The following is a 23443-nucleotide window of genomic DNA, read 5'->3' on the forward strand; positions in this document are numbered from 1 at the left end:
GCCCACATGAGCTCATACTGCTACTGTCTAAGCGCTGCGTACAAGGTCAATCAAAACATGCCACTTTGTTATGGAGTTCTGGTGTTAGTCCACGCTGCTTATCCATAAAAATGCTACACTTTTTGGCAGGACTGAGAAATGCTTGCAATATACTAACGCGCGCCATTTTTTTCCTAACAGATGGAAGATTCCCTTCTAAGAACCAGTGCTTTGCAGAGCTTATGATGTAAACCGTACTAGGTTATTCTAAGGTGAGGGGTCCCCAGAATTCGCTCAGAGATCTTCATTTATAATTTCTTATAAACTATATTCCTACAAGGGGATGGTGGTGCTTCCACCGCTGTTCACTTATTATGATTTCTCATTTTATTTTCTTCGTTCTATGGACTTGTAGTTTTTGTAAGTGTAACTAAGTGTAACAATGTTTATAGTTTTAATCTCATGCATTTTGCTGTTGGTGCTGCATTATAGAACAACGTACAGAGCTTGTCAGTTGCAAATAAAACTTTTGAACTTACATAGACTCGGTGGTATTTGGTGTGGATGGACTTACACGAGTGAGCGAGCGAAAGGAAGGGTGTGCATATGCATTGCTTCCACGACTGAGAGGTCAGGAGTGTTATGTTCTGGGTTGTCTACTCATTGGGTATCTTGGGGGGGTTCGGACAGCTAATAGTTATGAGAGACTACTATAACTAGTCGGGCAGGGGATTGTGGTGGGTTCTGATTGAGGTGTGAGGAAGGTCCAACCTCCCATCACCAACATCCTATTTTCTTGTGCAAAGTTCTGTATGTGCAAAATCCCTACAACAGTAATAGTATGTCCTATCCTATCAAAATTGTGAAATCTGGTTGGGAATTTTGTTGGTGGAAATTGTCGAAAAGCCTCAAGATTAATAAAGCCTCAAGATTAAGAAGACTAGAAGGAGTACAAGAGGACAAACCAATGGACTCAATGGCTAGAGCTACTGGTGAATCGGAGTTTTATTTAAAACCTTCTAAATAAAGTGTGGCCAACTGGGCAAGCTTAGCTACAGACAGACTAATAGTAGTAGTACAGAGAGTCATAGCAGAGGCAGTTAGAGGAAGGGATAACAAGAATTTAGAAGCAGATAGTCTAGATCGAAGGATAATTGTTGGTAAAAAATAGCATTAGGAAACGAAAACATTAGTTCTGAAAAAATACGGTGCAGTAAAAGTTAGTGAATAAGAATTATTAATATTAAAAACAGGAAGATTTACTGGGGCCAGCAAAAGAGCCCTCGTCCTGGTCCTCCTGTCCCTGGAGTTCAACTGCTCCCGCCGACTCTGACCCCGTCTTTTTGCCCCTGGGTGCTGATCATGAAAGATATAAGAAAGAAAGAGACAAACATTGATGATTGGTGTGAAACAATTAAAATATTTTTAAAAGATGGTCAAAAAACATTTATGTAAACAACAATTGCAATAAAATTGACCTATCTAATCTGGTCGACAAGTAGTATCGGGAGATTCGCGGACCGACTAGTTATTATTTATCAACGCTAATCCAGTGTTTCATTCTGATTCCAGAATATTAACTAAGCCTAAGTAGTACGTACCACCTGACCTAGTCCACCTATTCCAGGCGTGCCAATTGTACATTAAGTAAGCATTTCCACTTCTTTTAGTCCTCAAAAATGCATAAATGGAGGACACATGCCTACATTTTTGCACACACCAAATTATTGGTTGGTTGATGCTGATGTTCTGCTAGTGCTAAGCCTATTAGCACTCACTGAACAAACTACAAAAGGTTAAACTAAGGACTGGGGTAAGCACTAGCAGCACTCAGCATCACATGATGTATCAGAGGGGGCGACATGCAGACCACTAAAAAATTACAAACTCATAATAAGTAACTCAACCTAAGTATCAATCCACCCCCTATCTCTTAGTGACAGGACAAAGGAAGGACTAGAGTCTCTCTAGCATTACCTAACTTAAGTTCTCTAAAATAAACTCTCACATAATCACGCAAAACAAGCGCAAATGCAAAGTTGCAAATAAGTAAGATTAGTAGCGCATAGCACCTGTGTCATACCAATCACAGAAGACTTTTAAATGTAATTTACCTGTAATGTAAGCAGCAGCATTCTAGCTGGTCGGAAAAAATATATATATCGCAATATATAACACAGAGCAGGAGAACAGACACAAAGTAGTAATTATTAAACAGCTACTCACTAAGACCCAGGCCCTCCACTCCTAGCAGGTCCAACAGGTCCTGCTCCTGGTCCAGGATATCGGACCAACGGTGCGTCAACTGGTTCTGGCTGTGCCGGATACCAAAGCAGCGAAACACTGCCCGGCACACCTTTCTCCACCGCTGCCTACGCTCCCAGAGCCCGTACCCGGACCCAGGCCTGCCGCCTGCTGCCACGGTTCAGGGGAGGTAGCGCTGCACAAAAAAAACCAGTGCGGCCAACTCCACCTCCCCAAATAAGGCCCGTGCCTGCACCCCTTGTGGGCGCCGCCTTCCGCAAGGAAGGCGGTCGTGGCTCTGGCTTCGATGAGCCCCGTGGCCCTTTGCCATGGTTCTGGGGTAGGCGGGGTGGAAAAGAGAAGGTAAAAATTAAAAAAGCAAGTAAAAGAAAAAGAGTGAAAAAGTAGTTAAAAAACACACAAAAAGTAGATAAAAACAAAAAATACAGAATAAGGAAAATAGAGAGAGAGATAATAAATAAAAAAGATAAAAAAAAAGTTTCCAGAAACAAAGGATTGAAATGATAAAGGGAGGATTGAAAAGCAGGCCCCAGAACCATAGCAACAGAGTGAAATACAAGATGGCTTCGCCCATTGCGACCGCATGGGCAAGTTTGCACGATATTTTCCCCCGAGCACGCAGAAAGTGTTGCGAACATGTAATACGTGTTCCCGAACAGGAAATACTTATCGCGAACGGGCGCGAGCATGCATTGTGTGACCCAGAACAGGAAATAGCATCGCGAGCGGGCGGGACAAGTGAAAACAAGATGGCCGCACCCATTAGCAACCGCATGGGGAAGTTGGCGACACATTTCCAACGCGATCACACAAAAAACATCGCTAACAGGCGAGACAAGCACTTCCACATCTTCGCGATATTTCCCCATGTTTGCGGAGATTTGTGATGTTTTCGCGAAGATTTGCGTAACGCGATTACGCAAATTCCGCCCACCTCTAATTTAAACGTGATCACACTTCAGGTCCAAGTAGCGCAGTTCTAGTGCGATTTTGGAATGCACGGACGCACTCCACGTTCCCAACACAACGCAAGTGGGTGTGCTGACAAATTCCACCCGAATGTAGAACTCCGCGTAGAGCAACAGAGTTTTTTTGCGACTCCGTGGAATGTGAGAGAACAGACATGAAGATAAGGACACACACAGGGGGCTGAAGAGATGTGAGGGGAGAACAGACATGAAGATAAGGAAACACACAGGTGGCTCAAGAGAGATGTGAGAAGAGAAAAGACAGTAATATAAGGGCACTCACAGGGAGCTGAAGAGCAATGTGAGAGGAGAAAATACATTAACATAAAGACATTCACAGGGGACTGAAGAGAGATGTGAGAAGAGAACAGACATTAACATAAGGATACCCACATAGGGCTTAAGAGAGATGTGAGAAGAGACTAGACAGTAACATAAGGACATTCACAGGGGCTGCAGAGAGATGTGAGAGCAGAAAAGACATTAACATAAGAACACTCACAGGGGGCTGAAAAAGGATGTGTTAAGAGAACAGGCATTAACATAAGGATACAGACATGGGGCTGTAGAGAGATGTAAGAGGAGAACAGACATTAGCAGAAGGACACACACAGGTGGCTGTAGAAATATCTGTTAAGAGAACAGAAATTAACATAAGGATACAGACAGGGGGCTATAGAGAGATGTACGGGAAGAACATACATTAACATAAGGACACTCATGGGGGATGAAGAGAGATGTCAAAGGAGAGCCGATATTAACAGAAGGATACTCACAGAAGACTAAAGAGAGATATGAGAGGAGAACAGAGATTAACATAAGGACACACAGGTGCTGAAGAGAGATGTGAAAGGAAAACAGATTTTAATATGAATGTACTCATAGGGGGCACAGGAAGCTCAGCATAGGGACGCACATAGGGTCTGCAGAGGGATGCGAGAGGAGAACAAGCATTAACATAAGGACCTTCTCAGGGGGCTGAAGAGAGATGTGAGAGGAGAACAGACATTAAGTTAAGGGTACTTACAGGGGGATGAAGAGAGATGTGAGAGGAGAAAATACATTAACATAAGGACACTCACAGGGGACTGAACAGTGATGTGAGAGGAAAACACACTAGGACACTCACGGGGCTGAAGAGAGGGCTCACTGGGGGCTGAAGAGAGATGTGAGAGCAGTACAGACATTAACGTAAGGACACTCACAGGGGGATAAAGAGAGATTTGAGAGGAGTACAGACTTTAACATATTGACACTCACTGGGGCTGAAGAGAGATGTGAGAGGAGAAAAGACATTAACATAAGGACACTCATAGGGTGCTGAAGATAGATGTGAGAAGAGAACCGGGGGCTGAATAGATATGTGAGAGGAGAAAAGACATTAACATAAGTACACTCACAGGGCCTGAAGTGAGATGTGAGAGGGTAACAGACATTAAACTTATACACAATGCGTAAATGCACTCTGCAGATATGGACAATGTTTTTGAGGCTCCACACTTGGGAATCCGGTCTCCAGGCACAATTTGTAGCTCCATGCTCACACCATTATACCAGTTGGGACTCAGCAAATGATGTGGGCACTTGATAGAGGGCACCGCTTCTCCAGGTGTCACAATCAGATGGTGGGGGTCCCTTGGGGAAGGTGTTTGATGTACCTTGGACATTCACAGAGAAGGGGGGTCAAGCTAACACACCCTTGAAGAGCACTCTTCAGGGTGCCACACAGCATCAGATAGTCAGCCCAGACCAGCCACTATTCAGAAAGGGCACATGGTCCTTTTCAGTGGCAATAATCCTCTTTGTGCACAACACAATCCTCTCACAGTGTGCACCACGTAATTCCAGGTTCTCTGATTCCACGCCCCCACAAGTGTATCTCTGCCCTGCTGAGGAATGGCACCAGAAAATATACTGGAATGTGGCTTGGAAGAAAGGGGTGGTTCAGGGGGTTTCCCTTTGAACCATATATGTCTCCTCTAAATTGCAGACCTGTCTGCCATGAGGCCATGAAATGCAGCTCCTAATCTTTAGTGATGCTATGATCTGGCTCCAGAGGCCAAATGTCAAAACATCTTCCTTCAGGCTATCTAGCCAGGCCCTCAAATGGCAGAGGTCTGTCATTCCGATTGAATGTGCAATATTTATAGCTGTCGCTGGGTAATGCACAGATTTGCTCCCCCAGCCTTCAGTGTGGGATCTTGTCAAACCGAAAGGCACACAAACAGTTTTAGAGCAGGGAAATGCCCACTTTCTTGAAGTGGAATTTCTAGCCTTGTAAAGACAAAACCACCTTTACCAATGAGAGGTTTTGTCATTGGGAATCCAGTTATAGAAATCATTATTAGACTGCTCCACTGAAATCTAATATTGCAGCCTGAAGCCCATTCCACTATTCTCCTATGTTAGCCTATGAGAAGGGCAACCCTCATAGGCAGTGAAAACACACATGGGCATTCTTCACTACCAGGGCACGGTACTCACATGGGTACCTGCCCCGCCTTTCACCTACCACTTGGGTTACCCCTCTGACTTACCCTAGGGGTGCTCTAGTGGGGGTGAACGGACCCCTCAGAACTGACTAGTGCTGAAGCAAAGCCAGCTTGAGCAAAAGTGCTATGGCACACACCCAGGCCTGCAATGACCGGATGGTCAAATGTATAAAAACATAGGCACAAGTAGTGACATACAGGTCTGCAATAGCAGGGTGGACACGTTTGCAAATACCATAAGTGCAAGTACGCAAATACAGTCCTGCAATGGCAGGATGGACACATTTTCAAACACCATAAGTGCAAGAGCGCACACTCAGGCCTGCAATGACAGGCTGGACAACATGTTTATAAGCATCATGAAGCACTGTTGGTTAGACCCTAATTAAAGTAGAAAAACAAGCAAGTGTAAGTGTTAATGTATAAAGGTTTTATTTTGCAGGTGCTGGGAGAGTGACAAACCCAGGTAGGATTGCCACCCAACTCTCAAATTGGCTGCAACAGGTAGCCCTTGATAGAGTGTATTTTTGCTGAATCATACATACTATTCATGTGACTAACAATGGACATACATGGCATATCTGAGCAACATTACATTACACAACTAAAGCCAAGACTGCCACCCTCCTACGTTCATTGGCACAATCATCTGACTGTGTGTTATTTGATCTGTGCAATCTGATTCTGTGTTCTATTTCTAAAACTTCAGCACAAGCAGGATATGTGATCATGTTGCAATGGTTTTTGATCATCCCTATGTCTTATCTTTCCCTACCATATTGACCTCAAAGCTGATTGGTTGTGTGCATCCCACCTCTTTGTTTCTCCCCTAACACAACTAGGGCTGGGCGTAGTTCGCGAAGTAGCACTTCGCGAAGCTACGCAAAGTGAAGTTCGCACTACGCGAGCTACGCGTAGCACTTCGCGAACTGCGTAGTACCTTGTTCGCACTGTGCCAGATGTCGTTTTCAATGATTGCACAGTGCGGACAAGCAACCGGCACTGTGAAATCATTGATAATGGCATCTTGCACAGTGCAAGCTGTAGTTTTCTGCTGCTCGAGTAGATTTTTACTCGAGCTTCAGCTTTCTCAACGCGAACTGGTAGTTTCTCATCGCGAGCGGTCACGAGCATACGCCACCACTCGCAATGAGAAACCTGACCTCCTCTCATTGGGAATCTCGCCGGGAGGTTTATTTTCCATGCTCGCGATCGCCAACTTGAAGTTGCTGATCGCGAACAAGGAAAAAGTCTCTCCGGGATGTCATTTTGCTTGCTCGCGGTCGCCAACTTGACGTTGAGGACCGCGAGGAAGCAAAAAATGACCACAGCACTACACAACACTACGCTACGCGTGTTTGCACTGTGCTACGTGCAGTTCGCGTAGTGCGAAGTAGCGCGAACTTCGCAAACTGCGCGAGCGTAGCGTAGTGCTTTGCCCAGGCTTAAACACAACCAGTCTCCAGAGGAACTGTCAACACTGGATTGTTTGTTGTACTAGAAACTTCTGATTGTCTTATTGATAACTGGCTGCTGTTAGTATGACTCAAAGGTTGCATCTGTTCTCTATCTGAGCTTGTCTACTGTAGTTAATTAATTTGAAGCATTGGGAACATACTGCTGTCTAATCATGTACATTTCTGTGTGGGTGAAGGAGAAGTTTTCGCTGGCACTTTTTTCAGAGTCCCCTTCCTCACTGTCCGATATTACCACTTTCTATATTAACATTCCCTCCTTTAGTTGATTCTTCAACTATCTCAGATATTGTCCTATCTGCATTGATCTTGGACGTAGAGCTTGCAAACTGTCTGCTAACATGCATCCCCTTTCCCAATTTTGAGACTGAATTTTTACAGCAACATCATATTAATTGGAAGATGCAACACATAACAAGCAGCACCACTGATACTGGAAGTAAGGATTTAAAAAGTCCAGAAGCCCAATTCACAAGCCAACTAAAACAGTGCGAGAACCTTTTAAAGTGGGACACCTTCCTAATTGTAAAATCTGTTGTAAGTTATATAAAGTCTGTATGGATTTAGTTAGAAAGTCATTTTTGGCATAATTTCCTGATCTCCTACCCCAACATCACCCAGCTGATCCTCTCCCTTACCAATGAACCTGCTGCCGCCAGAATCAATATTCACAGCGGGATGATGGCCTTTGCCATCTGGATCAAGGATAGCTGCCTCAAACTCAACGTGCACAAGACCAAAGTTTTCATTCTGGGACCCACCCCCTCAGCCTGGGACGAATCCTGGTGACCCACCACACTGGGTACCCTTCCCACCCCCAAGGACCACGCACGCAACTTCGGCATCATACTGGATACCTTTCTTCCTACAATGAACCGCCAGAACAACACTGTATCCTCATTCTGATTCCATGCACTCTGCCTGCTTTGAAAGACATTCAGATGGATCCCCACAGAATCCAGAAAGATGGTACCCCATGCACTCATCCCCAGCAAACTGCAACATCACCTAGAAACAGCTCAAGAAACTACAGAACATTCAAAACACTGTAGCAAGACTGGTCCTCAACATCCCTTGCAGCAGCCACATCACCAAACACCATGACAACTACACTGGCTCCCAGTCAACAAGAGAATCACATTCATGCTCCTCACACATGCCTACAAAGCTCTTTGCGACGGAGGACCAGAATATCTGAACCACCGCCACTCATTCCACATACCCACCAGACCACTTCGCTCCACCCAACTTGCTCTGGCCACCATCCCACGGATCCAAAAGAGCAGAACTGAAGGAAAATCTTTCACCTACCTCGCCGCCAAGACCTGGAACAGGCTGCCCCTCCACCTCAGGCAATCCCACTCACTGACCCAATTCTGGAAGGATCATAAGACCTGGTTCTTCGACTAAATCACCATGCCCAGACAGATCAGCAGCACCCCCCATTGACTTGAGACCCTCACAGGTGAGTAGCCGTGCTATACAAATCATTATTGATTGACTGATTGATTGATACATGTACAGCATGCAGTTCCTTTTGTACACAAATTCCACCATTTGTAGCTGTGAACAAATCCAACACATATCTGTTTTATGCTGCCATCATTCTTATGGCTGTTATGAAGGAAATGACCCGCTTGGGGTCACCTGGGTCACTGACGACCACCTCTCAGCCTTACGTACCCAAATTAAGAGTCGTTCAGACAGTGGAGAAATATAAACCAATAACTGTTATTCGTGTACACTCAGTGCAGAGCCCCATCTGCACACTCTCTGGGAGTGCTACAGAGGGAACTAAAGAACAGCCAGCATAGAGATACATTATGTACATTTCATAGTTGGGCAAAGACATGCCCACAGTGGAATTGTCCAGGCAGATGTAGCTGGACATTGAAATACAAAAAAAAGGTTTCTGTTCTTGTATCTTGCACAACCTAGCACAGTCCAAGGTCGGTTCACCCTGGGCCGCGATCGAACTCCGCTACCTGACAAGCGGGAGAGGGCCTTTACCTAGTGGGAAAGCTATGCGCTGGCAGGAACAGTTACTCATTACCAAAACAAAAAATAGAATTACAGAAACAAAACTTAGCAGAGGGCATTTCGCAGAAATGGACGGGATTAGTTGCGAACAGCCTAAAATGGCACCTGCGAAGAAAATGGTGTTGTGAATTCTAAGTAAAACATGGCATTGCATGCACATCAACAGGCCTAATCTGACAGACCCTCCTTTTAGCATGAGCTAAAAGCATTTTCTAATAAGTAAAAAGGAAATATGAAGAAGTGATATGTTGGGAGCAATACTATAGCAATATGAGCATGTCATAAATCAATAAATCATCAAAATGCAAAAAGTAAACGAGATGGAAATATGGGCGCTCCTTACAATCAACATTAGAAAGGGGAACGGCAAGGAGGGAGGAATCCTCAAATATTCTCTCATCAATATGCAGTAGGTCGCAAATGTCATTCTGTAACATCATAGCGCCGTTTGTAACATGAGCAAATTTTTTCTGTTTGGGTCCGAAAACAGAGGCCCAATAGGAAAAGCATAAGGGAAGACATTGGATGAGGATGCAACAAAGTACCAACACCACTATAAGACAAATCAGTTCCTTAAAAATCCAACCCCGGTTACCAAAAAGGGACCAATTCCAATTCACAATCTCCATGACCTTAACATTATCAAAGATGTCCAGAATGTGTTGTGTTATGTTTTTATCCAAATTCTCTATTCCAATAACATACTGATCGCCAATTAATTAACCCTGGTAAAGTAGGCGTAGTGCCTCTACGCGAAGCTCCACAGAGCTGGAAAACAACTCAGTGGAACCTCGCTCCGTGCCCTCCCCCCTCCCAAAGAAATTAAAAGTAATAAAAAAGGCACTTGGCTGCCCCTAGCTTCCTCCTCCTTGCCGTGGCCACTCTCCTGCTTCCTCCTCGCCATCCTTCTTCAGTGATAATCCTATGTTGTACATCTTGTGCATGCGCATTCGCAAGACGTACAACATAGGGGTTATCACTGAAGAAGGACGGCGAGGAGGAGGCAGAAGTGTGGCAAGGAGGTGGCAGCCACGGCAGGTAAGTGCCTTTTAAATTATTTTTAATTACTTTGGGAGGATGGAGCGGCCGGCTAACTACACTCCGCCATGGAGTCGTAGATTTGCCTGAACTCCACGTTTGTAACAGAACGCGGAGTAGGTGAAACTACGTAAACTACACTGGCGGAGCGTAGTTACCCACCTGGGCTTATAATTAATGCGCAAACACCACCAGACTTTGCCAATATACAATCTACTGCTTATCTAGTCTGTTCCGAATACACATGCATACTTTCCAATTGGGTAGTATTATCTCTCAAAGCCGTCACTGTGGCATTGGACATCATTTGCAATTTACATCAAAAATATTTTCTGACTTTCTGCTCCCTGGCCGTAGCTATACCACCCAAGGTAAATATGGAGGACAGAATTTACCCAAACGTGATATCATCATAATAGCTATTTACTTCTATATCTGTGACTCCTTCACAAAACTCATTAATGTCCTTTTAGCCCATCTCTTTTTTAGTTCAATGTCCTTACATGGAACATCTAGAGGCAGTACCATCCCAAGCGCCACCTCTTCGGTCCCATTAATAAATATTGGAAAAAGTCCTATTAGATAAAAAATAAAATCCAGGATGTGCATATATCGGCCCCTCATAATGCACTCCAGAATATCTGGAATTCCTTCCAGATGTATTTGGATCTGATTCATGGTCTCGGGAAAATGTTTGTTTGTACAGTATTGTTCCAGAACAATTTATAATCAAAGAAGTGTCTGCAAAATTCGCTATGGGGCAACATGTAGCATAGTAACCAGCCGTTCAGGGTACTGCTATTTATTTATAATGCCAACCATATGTTTTATATTCTGCTCTTCCATTTCAAAATTATCACAATACGTGCTGTTGTCACAGCTGAGGTAACCCTCACCCTGTGGCTTTCTGTGATACAGACATGGCCCGGTGATAACCAACTCCAAACATACCCTTCACTTCCACAAAGTCTGGTGGCCGGGTGTACGTGTACTGGACAAGTGACAAGGGGTATGCTGTCCAGAGGCTAGCAGCAGAGCCAATAGGATAGCAGGCAGTCCCACTCCCAAAGAATCTCTTATGTGCTGCCACAAACTCTTTATTCACTGTACCCCTCTTGTCTCATCCCAGGAGAATGAGTCCGCTCATGTTGAGTGTAGGTGCACCATATATATCTTCTAAAAACCATAACACCCCCATACTGTTATCACCACATTACCAGAGCAATGACACACACAATTTTACTTCGAATGAACCAACTTACACGACGTTGACTTGAAAATATTGGCTGCTCCTCCTCATCAATTGGTCTACCAAAGGATGCATATTGAGACAAGAACAAGGAAACGCAAAATTACAAAATAGTGTTAGTGTTCCGAGTGTCTGTCAGAGCCTCACTGGTACAGGCTCCTATCGTCCATCAATCAGTTGGCGCTCTTGAGCACCGACGGGGGATCTTGCTCTGTCCTAAGCTCTTTTCCTACCCTATCCCATGCTGATAAAGGTGGTATACTTTTAGAGTATACTTTTTCCATAACTAATATTCAGACAACAAAAGCAAAGCAAATGCAGAATGTTCACTGATTCCAATCTCTCGTTGGTACTGCTACTCAGTACTTGCCTACCTTCCACAGTTCATCCCTAATCTTTTTCTCCTTAGGCTGAGTTTTCTCGTGCGAGGACATAAATTGTACCTGGCAGCCCCAGGCACCGTATGATTAGAGAACAAAGGCTCCTGGATAGCTCTAATTTCTGGTGGAACAGCCTTGTTCAAAACATCATCATTCTCTTTATCTGTTCGGGTCCAGATTAGTTGGACATCACTAAAGGACACAAACCTGGGCACTTGCTCACATTCAACCTCTCCTATTCCCTCCTTGACCCACTGGTCATAAGTCTAGGGCAAAGGTATCCTCTTACAGTGACTTCCACGCACTCAATTCTTCTGACCTGCAACTTTTGTGCTGTAGTTCTAGTTGACAAAAGAGCTAATGGAAGAGCATCTGGTCATTGCAACGCCGTCGTCTCCTGAATTTCTTCCAATTTTAGTTTGAGCGTACAACTGTACTTCTCAACAAGGCCAGTGGACAGTGGATGATTGGCAGCATGAAATGTCAGTTTTATGTGCAAACCTTCACACATTAACCTAATCACTTTCCCAATAAATTGAGACCTGTTGTCATTCCAGATAACTCTGGGCATTCCGAATGAGGGAAAGTACTCTTTAAGGAGTACTTTCGCAGTTGTAATGGCCGTATTATCTTTAGTGGTATAACCCTCAACCCATTTACTGAACGTACATATCACCACTAAGACATACTTGAGATTATTACATCGTTCCAACTCAATAAAGTCCATTTGAAGGACTTCAAATGGGAATGTAGGTGGTGCAAAATTACCAGGTGGTGTAGGGGTACCCTTCCCTGAATTGTGCTTCATGCAAATCATACAATTTTTCACCTAATGCACAGCTGTTTTGGAAATGTTATCATTGCTCAAATCCAGAGCTAACAATTTACAAATGCCTTTTTGCAATAATATGAGCTGGGCCATGTGCCATAGTAACCAAAGGAAGTACATATGCATCTAGTAACATCCATTTCTGCTCCCCAGACTTATCAATCCAACATCCTTCCTCATTTAACTGTGCTGTACTTTCCTGCCATTTCACTAATTCTTCTACTGTGGCCTCACTTTGTATCTCCTTCATACTCTCAACTGTGTCATCAAACATAGCAATCTCGGGGACCCATCTAGCTGGACCTGCAACAAACATTCCCTTCATTTTACTTTGGGCGGGTTCCTTGGCTATCTGATCTGCAAATGCATTCCCTCTGCCCACCTCATCAGTGACCTTCATGTGGGAACTACACTTCTTGATCACCATTTTCTTAGGAAGTGTTATTGCGCATAACAATTACAATATAAGATTTCCATGCTGTATTTTAGTGCCATGGGAAGTAAGGAACCCTCTCTCGGCCCACAATTGACCGAAATTATGGGCACCCCAAATGCATACTGGCTATCTGTATAAACATTGACAATCAACCTTTCACTCAATTCACAGGCTCGAATAAGGGCAACAAGTTCAGCGGCTTGAGCCAACTGATAGAGGACGAGTGATGTCTCCACCACTGTACGCAATGTAGTGATAGCATAAGCTGTAGTCGTGGTGCCATCCAGTAGTTTGAAACAAGAACCATCGACATATAGGTCTCGTTGGGGGTCAGTCAAGTCTACTCGTCCCTTTGTCTCTTCTTCTGTGCGGAAAATACAGTCATGTTTATCAACTGCATAATTCTCAGAAGGGAGGGGTAGTAACATGGCTGGATTCAGAGTGGCACATCTCGTGGACATAAAGCACAAACGGTTTCCTATAATTAGGTGTGCCAAGCACTGGAGACGGGCAAAGCACAGTTTTTAATTGTTAAAAGGATTACTGACATTCTGGCATCCAAGGCAAAGGATCATGCACTACTTTAATTGTTAATACAAGCAAAGGTTTGATTAGTAAGGAATAATTGGGAATCCACTGCCGACAGTAGGAAGTGATGCTTATAAAAGTGCACACATCTCTTTGAGTTTGTGGAAGGGGCATTTTAACAGTGGTACTGATGCGCTCAGGGGTCAACCTCCTACCGTCCTTCGACAGTAGGTGACCTTACTGAAACTTCGAAAGAGAGACCTTATGCCCATGATGTGCCATCTTTACTATACTATCTTTACAACCTTGCTCCGTATCGGCAGCAATCAACAGATCATCAACCTGCTGCACCAATACATTACCTGGGGAAAGTGAGCGTGAATCCAACTGACTCTTTAATCCTTGATTATAGATACAATGGGGCCGATTCACAGAACTAACTTAAGACAAAATCCTAAACTTACTACTTTTGGTATTCACAGAAGGCATTTAGTAGTAGTAAAGTTAGGATTTTGTCTTAAGTTTACTTAAGACAAACTTAAGACAGACTTAAGACAGACGTAAGACAAACTTAAGTCAAAATCCTAACTTAAGTCTGTCTTAAGTCTGTCTTGAGTCTGTCTTAAGTTTGTATTTTGCCTTTCCTGATGCACACATACTGGTTGACCCTGGCTGGGTGTCACTGCTTCAATGGTAGGTGCATGTGACTGCATCTCCCATAATGCATTGCTGTGTGTGCTTGTGTGCCTGCACTGGACTTGCTTTTATGTTGTGTGCCTGGGTCTCTCCTGGGTGTGGGGGGGAGGTAGGGAGGTATCAGGGGTGTGATGGCATGCTTCTTACCCTGCCTTGGATCTGGGTGGTCGGAGCTTTCAAGGTCTGCCACACCCCTCACACACTCCGGTAGCAGGGTCCCCTTGACCATTTCCTCAAGTGGCGTGGAAGCGGTGGCAGTGGAGGTCCCACCACCGGTCTTTTTAACCTTCTCCTTTGAGCGCTGGCGCATGTCATACCAGCGTTTTCGCAAATCCTCAACGCTGCGGTGGGTGACCCCAATGGAGTTTACCTTCTCCTGTATGCCTGCCCATATCCTTCTTTTGCGTGTCTCTGGTACACGCAGGGATTTCTTCCCGAAGAGCAGCTCATGGCTCACAACCGTCCCCTGTATCAGGACCTCCAGCTCGCTTTCAGAAAACTTTTGTTTTCGCTTCCTTGTTGTATCCCCCTTCTCCATCTCCTGGCTGGCCATGTCTCCTCTCACACTAGCAGTGCAGTGGTTCCTGAACTCACCTCCCAGCCTCTCACTCTGCTTCTGAAACTCAGGTGCAGCATGGGTCGTCACACTTCCTGGTTGTGATGTCATCAAGCTGCACCTGAATTTCCGATTAGCAGATTTGAGATTTTTTAATTTGCAAGTTCGCAAAATTAGCGACTACGCAAATACGGAATCGCTATTGGGGTACTCGCAATTAAAAATGCAAATTTTAGGGAATCTGTATCTATTTGCGATGTTTTATTTACAAACCGATTTGCAATTCTCAAATTGCGATTCGCTATAAATCGCAATTTGAGAATCGCAAATACGAGGTTTGATACATATGACCCTATGACTCTTAAAAAACTGTTCCTGAAGAAATCCAATCTTCTGTTCATCAAAAGAGTCCATCAGAGGCCACTGCAACTCAGCATTGTCCCTTGTATATGTGTGCCATAAAGAACTAAACATAATAGGGCCAAGACCATGTTTTAAATACATATCAAAATTAGGACTGCCTTCTGGAGGAGCAGGATGGGATTCTTCCAACCGTGCATCTGTAGAACAACAACGACAACACAAACTCCAAATTTTACTAAAGCAGGCATTGCAAAGAAAAAGAAAATAAAATCGTTATTTTACCTCACAAAGTATTTTCAAACACTTCATCAAAGCAGCCCTTAGACTGAAACAAACTCAAACCACAATGGTACAATTTCCACATAGAACCAAAACAGACTCACCTGATACCAGAAGTACAAGGGAACGGATTCTCCACTGCCGACTCCTCGGACCAAACAGTAGGATCAAGCGTTCACCGTTCAGGACCCCAGTCAGGATGACCACTGGGCAAGGCACCCTCATGTGGGACAGAGGCAGCAGCTGCGAGAATCTGAGCTCTTCTTGCAGGGATCCCTCAGCCGTCAGTCCGACCTGATGATGTTCTCGTCTTCCCTTCCGTCTATGGAAAATGGATGGGTCATATCCCGAAGGAGTCACTGTTAGGGCGCCAATTGAAGGAAATGACCCGGTTGGGGTCACCTGGGTCACTGATGACCACCTCTCAGCTTTCCATACCAAATGAAGAGTCGATCAGTAAGTGCAGAAATATAAACCAATAACTGTTTATTCATGTACACTCAGAGCAGTTCCCCACCTGCACAGTCTCTGGGAGTGCTATGGTGGGAACTAAAGAACAGCAAGCATAGAGATCCATTATGTACATTTCATAGTTAGGCAAAGACATGCCACAGTGGAATTTTCCAGGCAGATTTAGCTGGATATTAAAATACAACAAAAGGGTTCTGTTCTTGAATCTTGCACAACCTAGCATAGTCTAAGGTTGTTTCTCCCTGGGCCGTGACCGAACTCCGCTACCAGGCAAGTGGGTCAAGACTAACCCTGGGCGGACAACTATGCTACGCTCACGAAGTTTGTGTAGTTTGTGCTACTTCGTGCTACGCAAATTGCACGTAGCACAGTGCAAAACTGCGTAGCGTAGCATAGTTGCCATTTTTTGCTCGCTCGCGGTCCTCAACGTCAAGTTGGTGACCGCGAGCGAGCAAAAGAACATCCCGGTAAGACTTTTTCCTTGTTCGTGATCAGCAACATCAAGTTGCTGATCGCGAGCATGGAAAATAAACCTCCCGGCGATACTCTCAACACGGGGAGGTCAGGTTTCTCATTGCGAGTGGTCGCGTATGCTTGTGACCGCTCGCAATGGGAAACTACCAGTCCGCTTTGAGAAAGCAGTCGCTCGAGTAAAAATCTACTCGAGCGGAAGAGAACGACCACTTGCACTGTGAAGGATGCCGTTTGCAATGACTGCACAATGCGGACAAGCATCCGGCACTGGGCAATCATCGCGAATAGCGTACTACGCAGTTTGCGTAGTGCTACGCGTATCTCGCGTAGTGCGAAGTGCACTTCGCGTAGCTTTGCGTAGCACTACTGCGCGAATTATGCCCAGGGTTAGTCAGGACCTTCATCTAGTGGGACAACTATGCGCTGGCATGAACAGTTACTCATTACCAAAACGAAACTTAGCATTACAGAAACAAAGCTTAGCAAAGGGCGCATGGGGCTGAGCAGTGTATGAGGGGGACAGATATTAACATAAGGAGACAAAGGGGGCTGACGATAAACAAGAGAGGAGAACAGACATTAACACAAGGACACACAGGGGACAGCAGAGAGATGTGAGAGGAGAACAGAAAGTTACATAAGGATACTCACAGGGGGACTGAAGAGAGATGTTGAGATGAAAACAGACACTAAGAAAAGGATACTCACATGGGCATGAAGAGAGATTTGTGGGGTGGACAGACATTAACATGAGGACATATATGCGGGCTAAAGAGAGATGCAAGAGAAGAATAGACACTAACATATGGGCACTCAAATGGGGCTATGAGAGGAGAACAAACATTAACATAATGACACTCAAATGCGGCAGTGAGATGTATGAGGGGACAGACATTAACATAAGGAGTTAAAGGGGGCTGATGAAAGATATGAAAGGAAAATAGATATTAACATAAGGACACACAGTGGGCAGAAGAAAGATGTGAGAAGAGAACAGAAAGTAACATAAGGAAATCCACAGGGGGCTGAATAGAGATGTGAGAAGAGAACAGACACTAACATAAGGACACTCACAGGGTGCTGAAGACAGATGTGAGGGGAGAAAATACAATAACACAAGGACAGTCACAGGGGGCTGAGTAGAAAAGTGAGAGGAGAACAGACATTAACATAAGGACACACATAGGGGTCTGAAGAGAGATGTGAGAAGAGAACAGAAAGTAACATAAGGACACTCACAGGGGGCTGAAGAGAGATGTTCAGAAGAGAACAGACACTAAGATAAGGATACTCACAGGAGGCTGAGGAGAGATGTGTGAGGGGGACAGACATTAAAATAAGGATACACAGGGGGCTAAAGAGAGATGTTAGAGAATAGCTATTAACATAAGGGAACTCACATGGGGCTGAGAGATGTATGAGAGGGACAGACGTTAACATAAGTAGTCAAAGGAGGCTGATGAGAGATGTTAGGGAATAGATATTACCATAAGGCCAGTCATAGGGGGCTAAAGAGAGATGTGAGATGAGAACAGACATTAACATAAGGAGTTAAAGGGGGCTGAAGAGAGAGATGTGAGAGAAGAACATCCATTAACAAAAGGATACTCACAGGGGGCTGAAGCGATATCTGAGATAACAGACATTAACATAAGTACGCTCACAGGGGGATGAAGAGAGATGTGAGAGAAAAACAGACACTAACATAAGGAAACCTATAGGGGCTGAAAAGAGATGTGAGAAGAGAGCAGACATTAACATAGGTATACTCACAAGGGTCTGAAGAGAGTTGTGAGCAGAGAACAGACTTTAACGTAAGGACTCACAGGGGGCTGAAAAGAGATATGAGGGGAGAACAGACATTAACATAAGGACTCAAAGGGGCCTGAAGAGAGATGTGACAAGAGAACAGATATTAACATAAGGAGTCAAAGGGGGCTGACAAGAGATATGAGAGGAGAACAGACATTAACATAAGGATATACAGGGAGCCGAAGAGAGATATGAGAGGAGAACAGAAAGTAACATCAGGAAAATCACAAGAAGCTGAAGATAGATGCGAGAGGAGAAAAGACACTAACATAAGGAAACGCACATGAGGGTGAAGAGGGAAGCAAGAGCAGAACTGACACTAACATTAGGACTCACAGTGGGCTGAAGAAAGATGTGAGGGGAAAACAGACAGTAACATAAGGACAGTCACAGGGGGCTGAAAAGAAAAGTGAGAGGAAAGCAGACATTAACATAAGGACACCCAAAGGGGGAAGAGAGATGTATGAGGGCAAAAGACATTTGCATAAGGAGTCAAAGGGGGCTGAAGAGAAATGTTATAGGAGAACAGAACTTTACACAAAGTCACTCACAGGGAACAGCAGAGAGATGTAAGAGCAGAATAGACATTAACATAAGGACACTCACAGTGGGCTGAAGAGAGATGTTAGAGAACAGATATTAACATAAGGCCACTCACAGAAGGCTGAAGAGAGATGTGAGACGAGAACAGACATTAACATAAGGACACTCACATGGGGATGAAGAGAGATGTGAGAGGAGAACAGATATTAACATAAGGACACTCACTGGGGCTGGAGAGAGATGTGAGAGAAAACAGACACTAACATATGGACACCTATAGAGGCTTAAGAGAGATGTGAGATGAGAACAGACATTAACATATGGACTCAACGGGGCTGTTGGACTTGGCCCTTTTTGCAGGGTCATCCCTGAACTTTTTGCCTTCCTCCTGTATTTTTTCTGACCTGTTGTTAGCTGTTTTATGACTCTGGGCACTTTATCACTGCTGATCAGTGCTTAAGTGCATATGCTCTCCCTATGGTAAATTGATGTATGGATTAGTGACTCCAAGATTGCCTGATTTGGTTTACTTGTCAGACCCTAGTACAGTGCACTGAGTGTGCCAAAGGCTTGTAAACCAAATGCTGCTGGTGGGCTTGCAGCACTGGCTGTGCCACCCACAGAAGCAGCCTTTAAGGTGTGTCTTAGGTCTGCCATTGCAGAGCCTGTGTGCAGTCTGGTACTGCCATGCTGACTGGGCAAGTGCACCCATTTGCCAGCCCCTAAACCTTCCCTTTTTTTCATATCAGACAGCCCTATGGTAGGCCTAAGGGCAGGGTGCGTTGTAAGTATAAGGTAGGACATGCCCTGGTGTGTGTGGCATGTCCTAATAGTGAATTACAGACATTTTTATTTTTCACTATTGCAAGGCTACCTGTTCTCCATAGGCCAGAATGGACAGTTTGATTATTACATCTTATAATCCTAACTGACTCAGGGAACATGGTAGAAATTTGACTTTAGAATGCCTGAACTCAGAATGATAAAATACATCTTTTAGTGAAGTTGGTTTTAAAATTCTGTGTTTTAAAATACCACTTTTAGAAAGTAGGTATTTTCTTGTCTATCCATCCAAGCCTGCCTCTGCTAGGTTGTGTACTCCTTGTCTGGAGTTTGAGTGACAGGGGCTGGGGGATTCCAGGAGACAGGGTGATTCAGAACAGGGCTGAATAGAGAGATCTGCATGTAGATAGGTGGGAGGAGTTGCACTTGGGACCTGAATAGGGCTGTGCCTTCCCTCCACAATGCTGGCTCCACCTCCGGTGGTGTGTCTGATGTCTCTGCCCTGCACTCTGAAAGGAAAGAAGGAGTCATGTAAACAAAGTGCTCCAGGACTGACCAGAACTGGTTTAGACTAGGCAAAGGCCTCTCTGCCTTCAGAGAACAAAGAGAACTGAGTATAAATATTGGGACCCAAACCCAAGAACTTTAGATCACTTTGGGAAACAAGAAGAAACCTTTGCTGAGGAGAGGAACCAGAGAGACTGAGGAGAGACTATCCCTAAACTTGAGGGATTGGCCTGCAGTGGTTGCCTGACTGCCAAATAGAGGAGAAAGGAACTTTGTGTACTTTATTCAACTTGTGAAGGATCTCCAAGGGCTTGAGAAAAGAGCTTGCCTTTTGCTGAAGTCTCAGGGACAACAGACTTCACCCACCAGCTCATCAAGAGTTCTTTGGAAGTGCCTGCTGCTGTGCTGGGCTTTTTGAGGGACTGCGTGTCGCAAGGAGCTGGAAGCGAGACTCACAAGCAAGAAACGTGACGCCGAACTGCTGCTGTCGCTTCACAACGCGAAGCGTCTCGCATCGCCGGAGAAGAGGATCAACGTTGCATCAGATGCCACCGCACCACCGGGAAATGTGTCGCAGGGCCTGTCGCAGCTCAGAAGTATCGTTGAGTCACCACACGGCCGTCGGGCGTGCACGCATCGTGTCGCCATCTTTGGTGCATTGTACTGGATCTTCATCGCATCACGGCGTTGCGTGCCGCATCGCCACGGAAGCTTAGTAAGAAACCGATGCATCACCTCCCCTTGCAGAGAAGAACCAACGCATCCCCTATGCAGCAGTAGGGACCCAACGCATCACCGTTCTTGCGTGTAAGGAACTGACGCATCACCTTCCCTGCAACACTTTCGTTGCATAGCGTTACGCATCCTAAGGTACATTGAACTCAAAGTGTCGCATTTTAACATCTAAATAGAACTAAGCTAATTCTACCATTTTAAGTACAGTATTGTGGATTTTTGTCGTTTGTGGTCTTGTGATAAGTCAATATAAAGAATACTTATTTGTAATATACTACTTGTGTGGTGTCCATCTGTAGTGGTGTCACTTGGTTACTGTATGTGTTCATAAATACTTTCACACTGCCTCTGAGATAAGCCTGTCTGCGTGAGCCAAGCTACCAAGGGGGTGAGCAGGGTTTATTTTAGGAGTGTGCCACCTTACCCTGACTAGACAAAAGGGTCCCTATTTGTCAAAGGTACCTACCTCGGCCAACTAGAGACCCCCAAATCTAACAGGGGCTGAAGAGAGATGTTTGAGAAGGGCATACACTAACATAAAGAGAGTCAACATTAACATAGGGACACACAAGAGGGGTCTGAAGAGAGATGTGAGAGGAAAAAATACATTAATATATAAAAATTACAGGTAGCTGAAGAATGAAGTGAGAGGAGAACAGAAAGCTACATAAGGATACTCACGGGGGCTGAAGGGAGAAGTGAGAGGAGAACAGGCATTAACTTAATGATACACATAGGGGCTGAAGAGAGATGTTAGACGACAACACACACTAACATAAGGGCACTCACAGGGGGCTGAAGACAGATGAGTGAGGAGGACATTAACATAAGGGCATTAACATATGGGCTGAAGAGAGATGTGCGAGAAGAATAGAGAATAACATAAGGGCACTCACAGAGGGGTGTGAGAGGAGAACAGACACTACCATAAGGACACTCACACGGGCCAGTGAGATATGTGAGGGGGACAGACATTAACATAGTGATTCAAAGGGGGCTTTCAAGACATATGAGAGGAGACAGCCATTAACATAAGGACACACAGGGGGCTGAAGAGAGAAGTGAGAGGCAAACAGAACTTTACATACGGACACTCACAGTGGGCTGGAGAGAGATGTGAGAGGAGAACTGACATTAACATAAGGACACTCACAGTGAGCTGAAGTGAGATGTGAGACAAAAACATACATTGAACTTAGGGACACTCACATGGGGATGAAGAGGATGTGAGAGGAGAACAGATATTAACATAAGGACACTCACTGGGGGTTGAAGAGATCTGGGATAGAACAGACTTTAACATAAGGACACTCACAGGAAGCTGAAGAGTGATGCGAGATGAGAACAGATATTAACATAAGGACACTCACAGGGGGCTGAAGAGACATGTGAGAGGAGAACAGACCCTAACATAATGACACTCACAGGGGGCTGAAGAAAGATGTGAGAGGAGAACAGGCACCAACATAAGGACACTCACAGGTGGCTGAAGAGAGATGTGAGAGGAGAACAGACACTAACATAAGGATACTCAAAGAGGGCTGTGAGAGGAAAAAATACATCAACATACGGACACTCACAGGACGTAGAGAGATGTGTGAGGTATTCAGATATTAACAAAAGGAGTCAAATTGGGCTGACGAGAGATATGAGAGGAGAACCAATATTTACACGAGGACACACAGAGTGCTGAAGAGAGATGTGAGAGGATACAGAACTTTACATAAGGGCACATGATGGCAGGTTGCAGTAGCACTCTGAAAATGAAAGCATATTGACTGTAGGGTCCAAAGCAGATCCAGGTTTGACAAGAGTCACAGAGGTCAAAGGCAAGCTGGCTGAAGACAAATGAGGCAACAAGAAGCAGACCTAAGGCTTTGGCCCTGGATGAAAACATGTAGAAGAATCACATGCAGGAGACTCAGGAAGCAGGTACACAGGAGATCAAAGCCCTGGAGGCTTACATGTTGAGAGCTTTGTCTCTGACGCTGGAGGTTCAGAGACTGAACATATACGTACTGAGACCTCTGAAGGCTGGCAAACTGGAAGCATAGGGTCAACAGGCAGTCGGCCTGGAAGCTCTGGTTCAGGAGGCAGGCAGCCTAAAAGCTCTGGTTGGGAAGTCACCAGGCTGGAATCTCTGGTTCTGAAGTCAGACAGGCTGGACGTTCTGGCTCTGAAGTCGGCCCGGCTGGACGTTCTAGCTTTGAAGTCAGACAGGCTGGATGTTCTGGCTCTGAAGTCAGACAGGCTGGATGTTTTGGCTCTGAAGTCAAACAGGCTGGTTGTTCTGGCTCTGAAGTCAGATGGGCTGGAGACTCTGACTTTGCAGGCAGGTGAGCTGAGGGCTTGTGCTCTTAATTCGGGCATTCTGGAGGCTCCGGTACTAATGGCAAGCAGGCTGCAGGATCGGGCTCAGATGGCAGGCAGACTGCATGCTCGGGCTCAGATGGCAGGCAGGCTGCAGACTCTCCAGTAACGGGAGCTTAGAAGCCTTAATCAAAGGTGCTTGATGTTCACATGATGGCAGGTTGCAGAAGCACTC

The 23443-nt window shown here is 45.0% G+C and overlaps 1 protein-coding gene across 1 annotated transcript; it reads right to left on the reverse strand.

Annotated features, from left to right (window-relative positions):
* Positions 1-7397: 7397 nt before the first annotated feature.
* Positions 7398-14928, reverse strand: LOC146839318 (myb-related transcription factor, partner of profilin-like). Its single transcript, XM_085650770.1, has 2 exons — positions 14523-14928; positions 7398-7546 (listed from the first exon to the last, which is right to left on the reverse strand). Exons 1-2 carry the CDS (start codon positions 14926-14928, stop codon positions 7398-7400), a joined length of 555 nt encoding a protein of 184 aa, XP_085506896.1.
* Between the last annotated feature and the right edge of the window lie 8515 nt (positions 14929-23443).

This window comes from Triturus cristatus, chromosome 4_1 (assembly GCF_964204655.1).
Source record: "Triturus cristatus chromosome 4_1, aTriCri1.1, whole genome shotgun sequence".
Lineage (NCBI taxonomy): Eukaryota > Metazoa > Chordata > Amphibia > Caudata > Salamandridae > Triturus > Triturus cristatus.

Bases quoted from the DNA above. Each gene is read 5' to 3' on its own strand.
- LOC146839318 (XM_085650770.1), bottom strand. From the start codon at position 14,928: ATGGCCAGCCAGGAGATGGAGAAGGGGGATACAACAAGGAAGCGAAAA. The intron at 7,547-14,522 runs GTAAGAAGCATG...GTAAAAATTCAG, and splicing joins CCACCCAGATCCAAGGCAGG to TCTCAAAATTGGGAAAGGGG.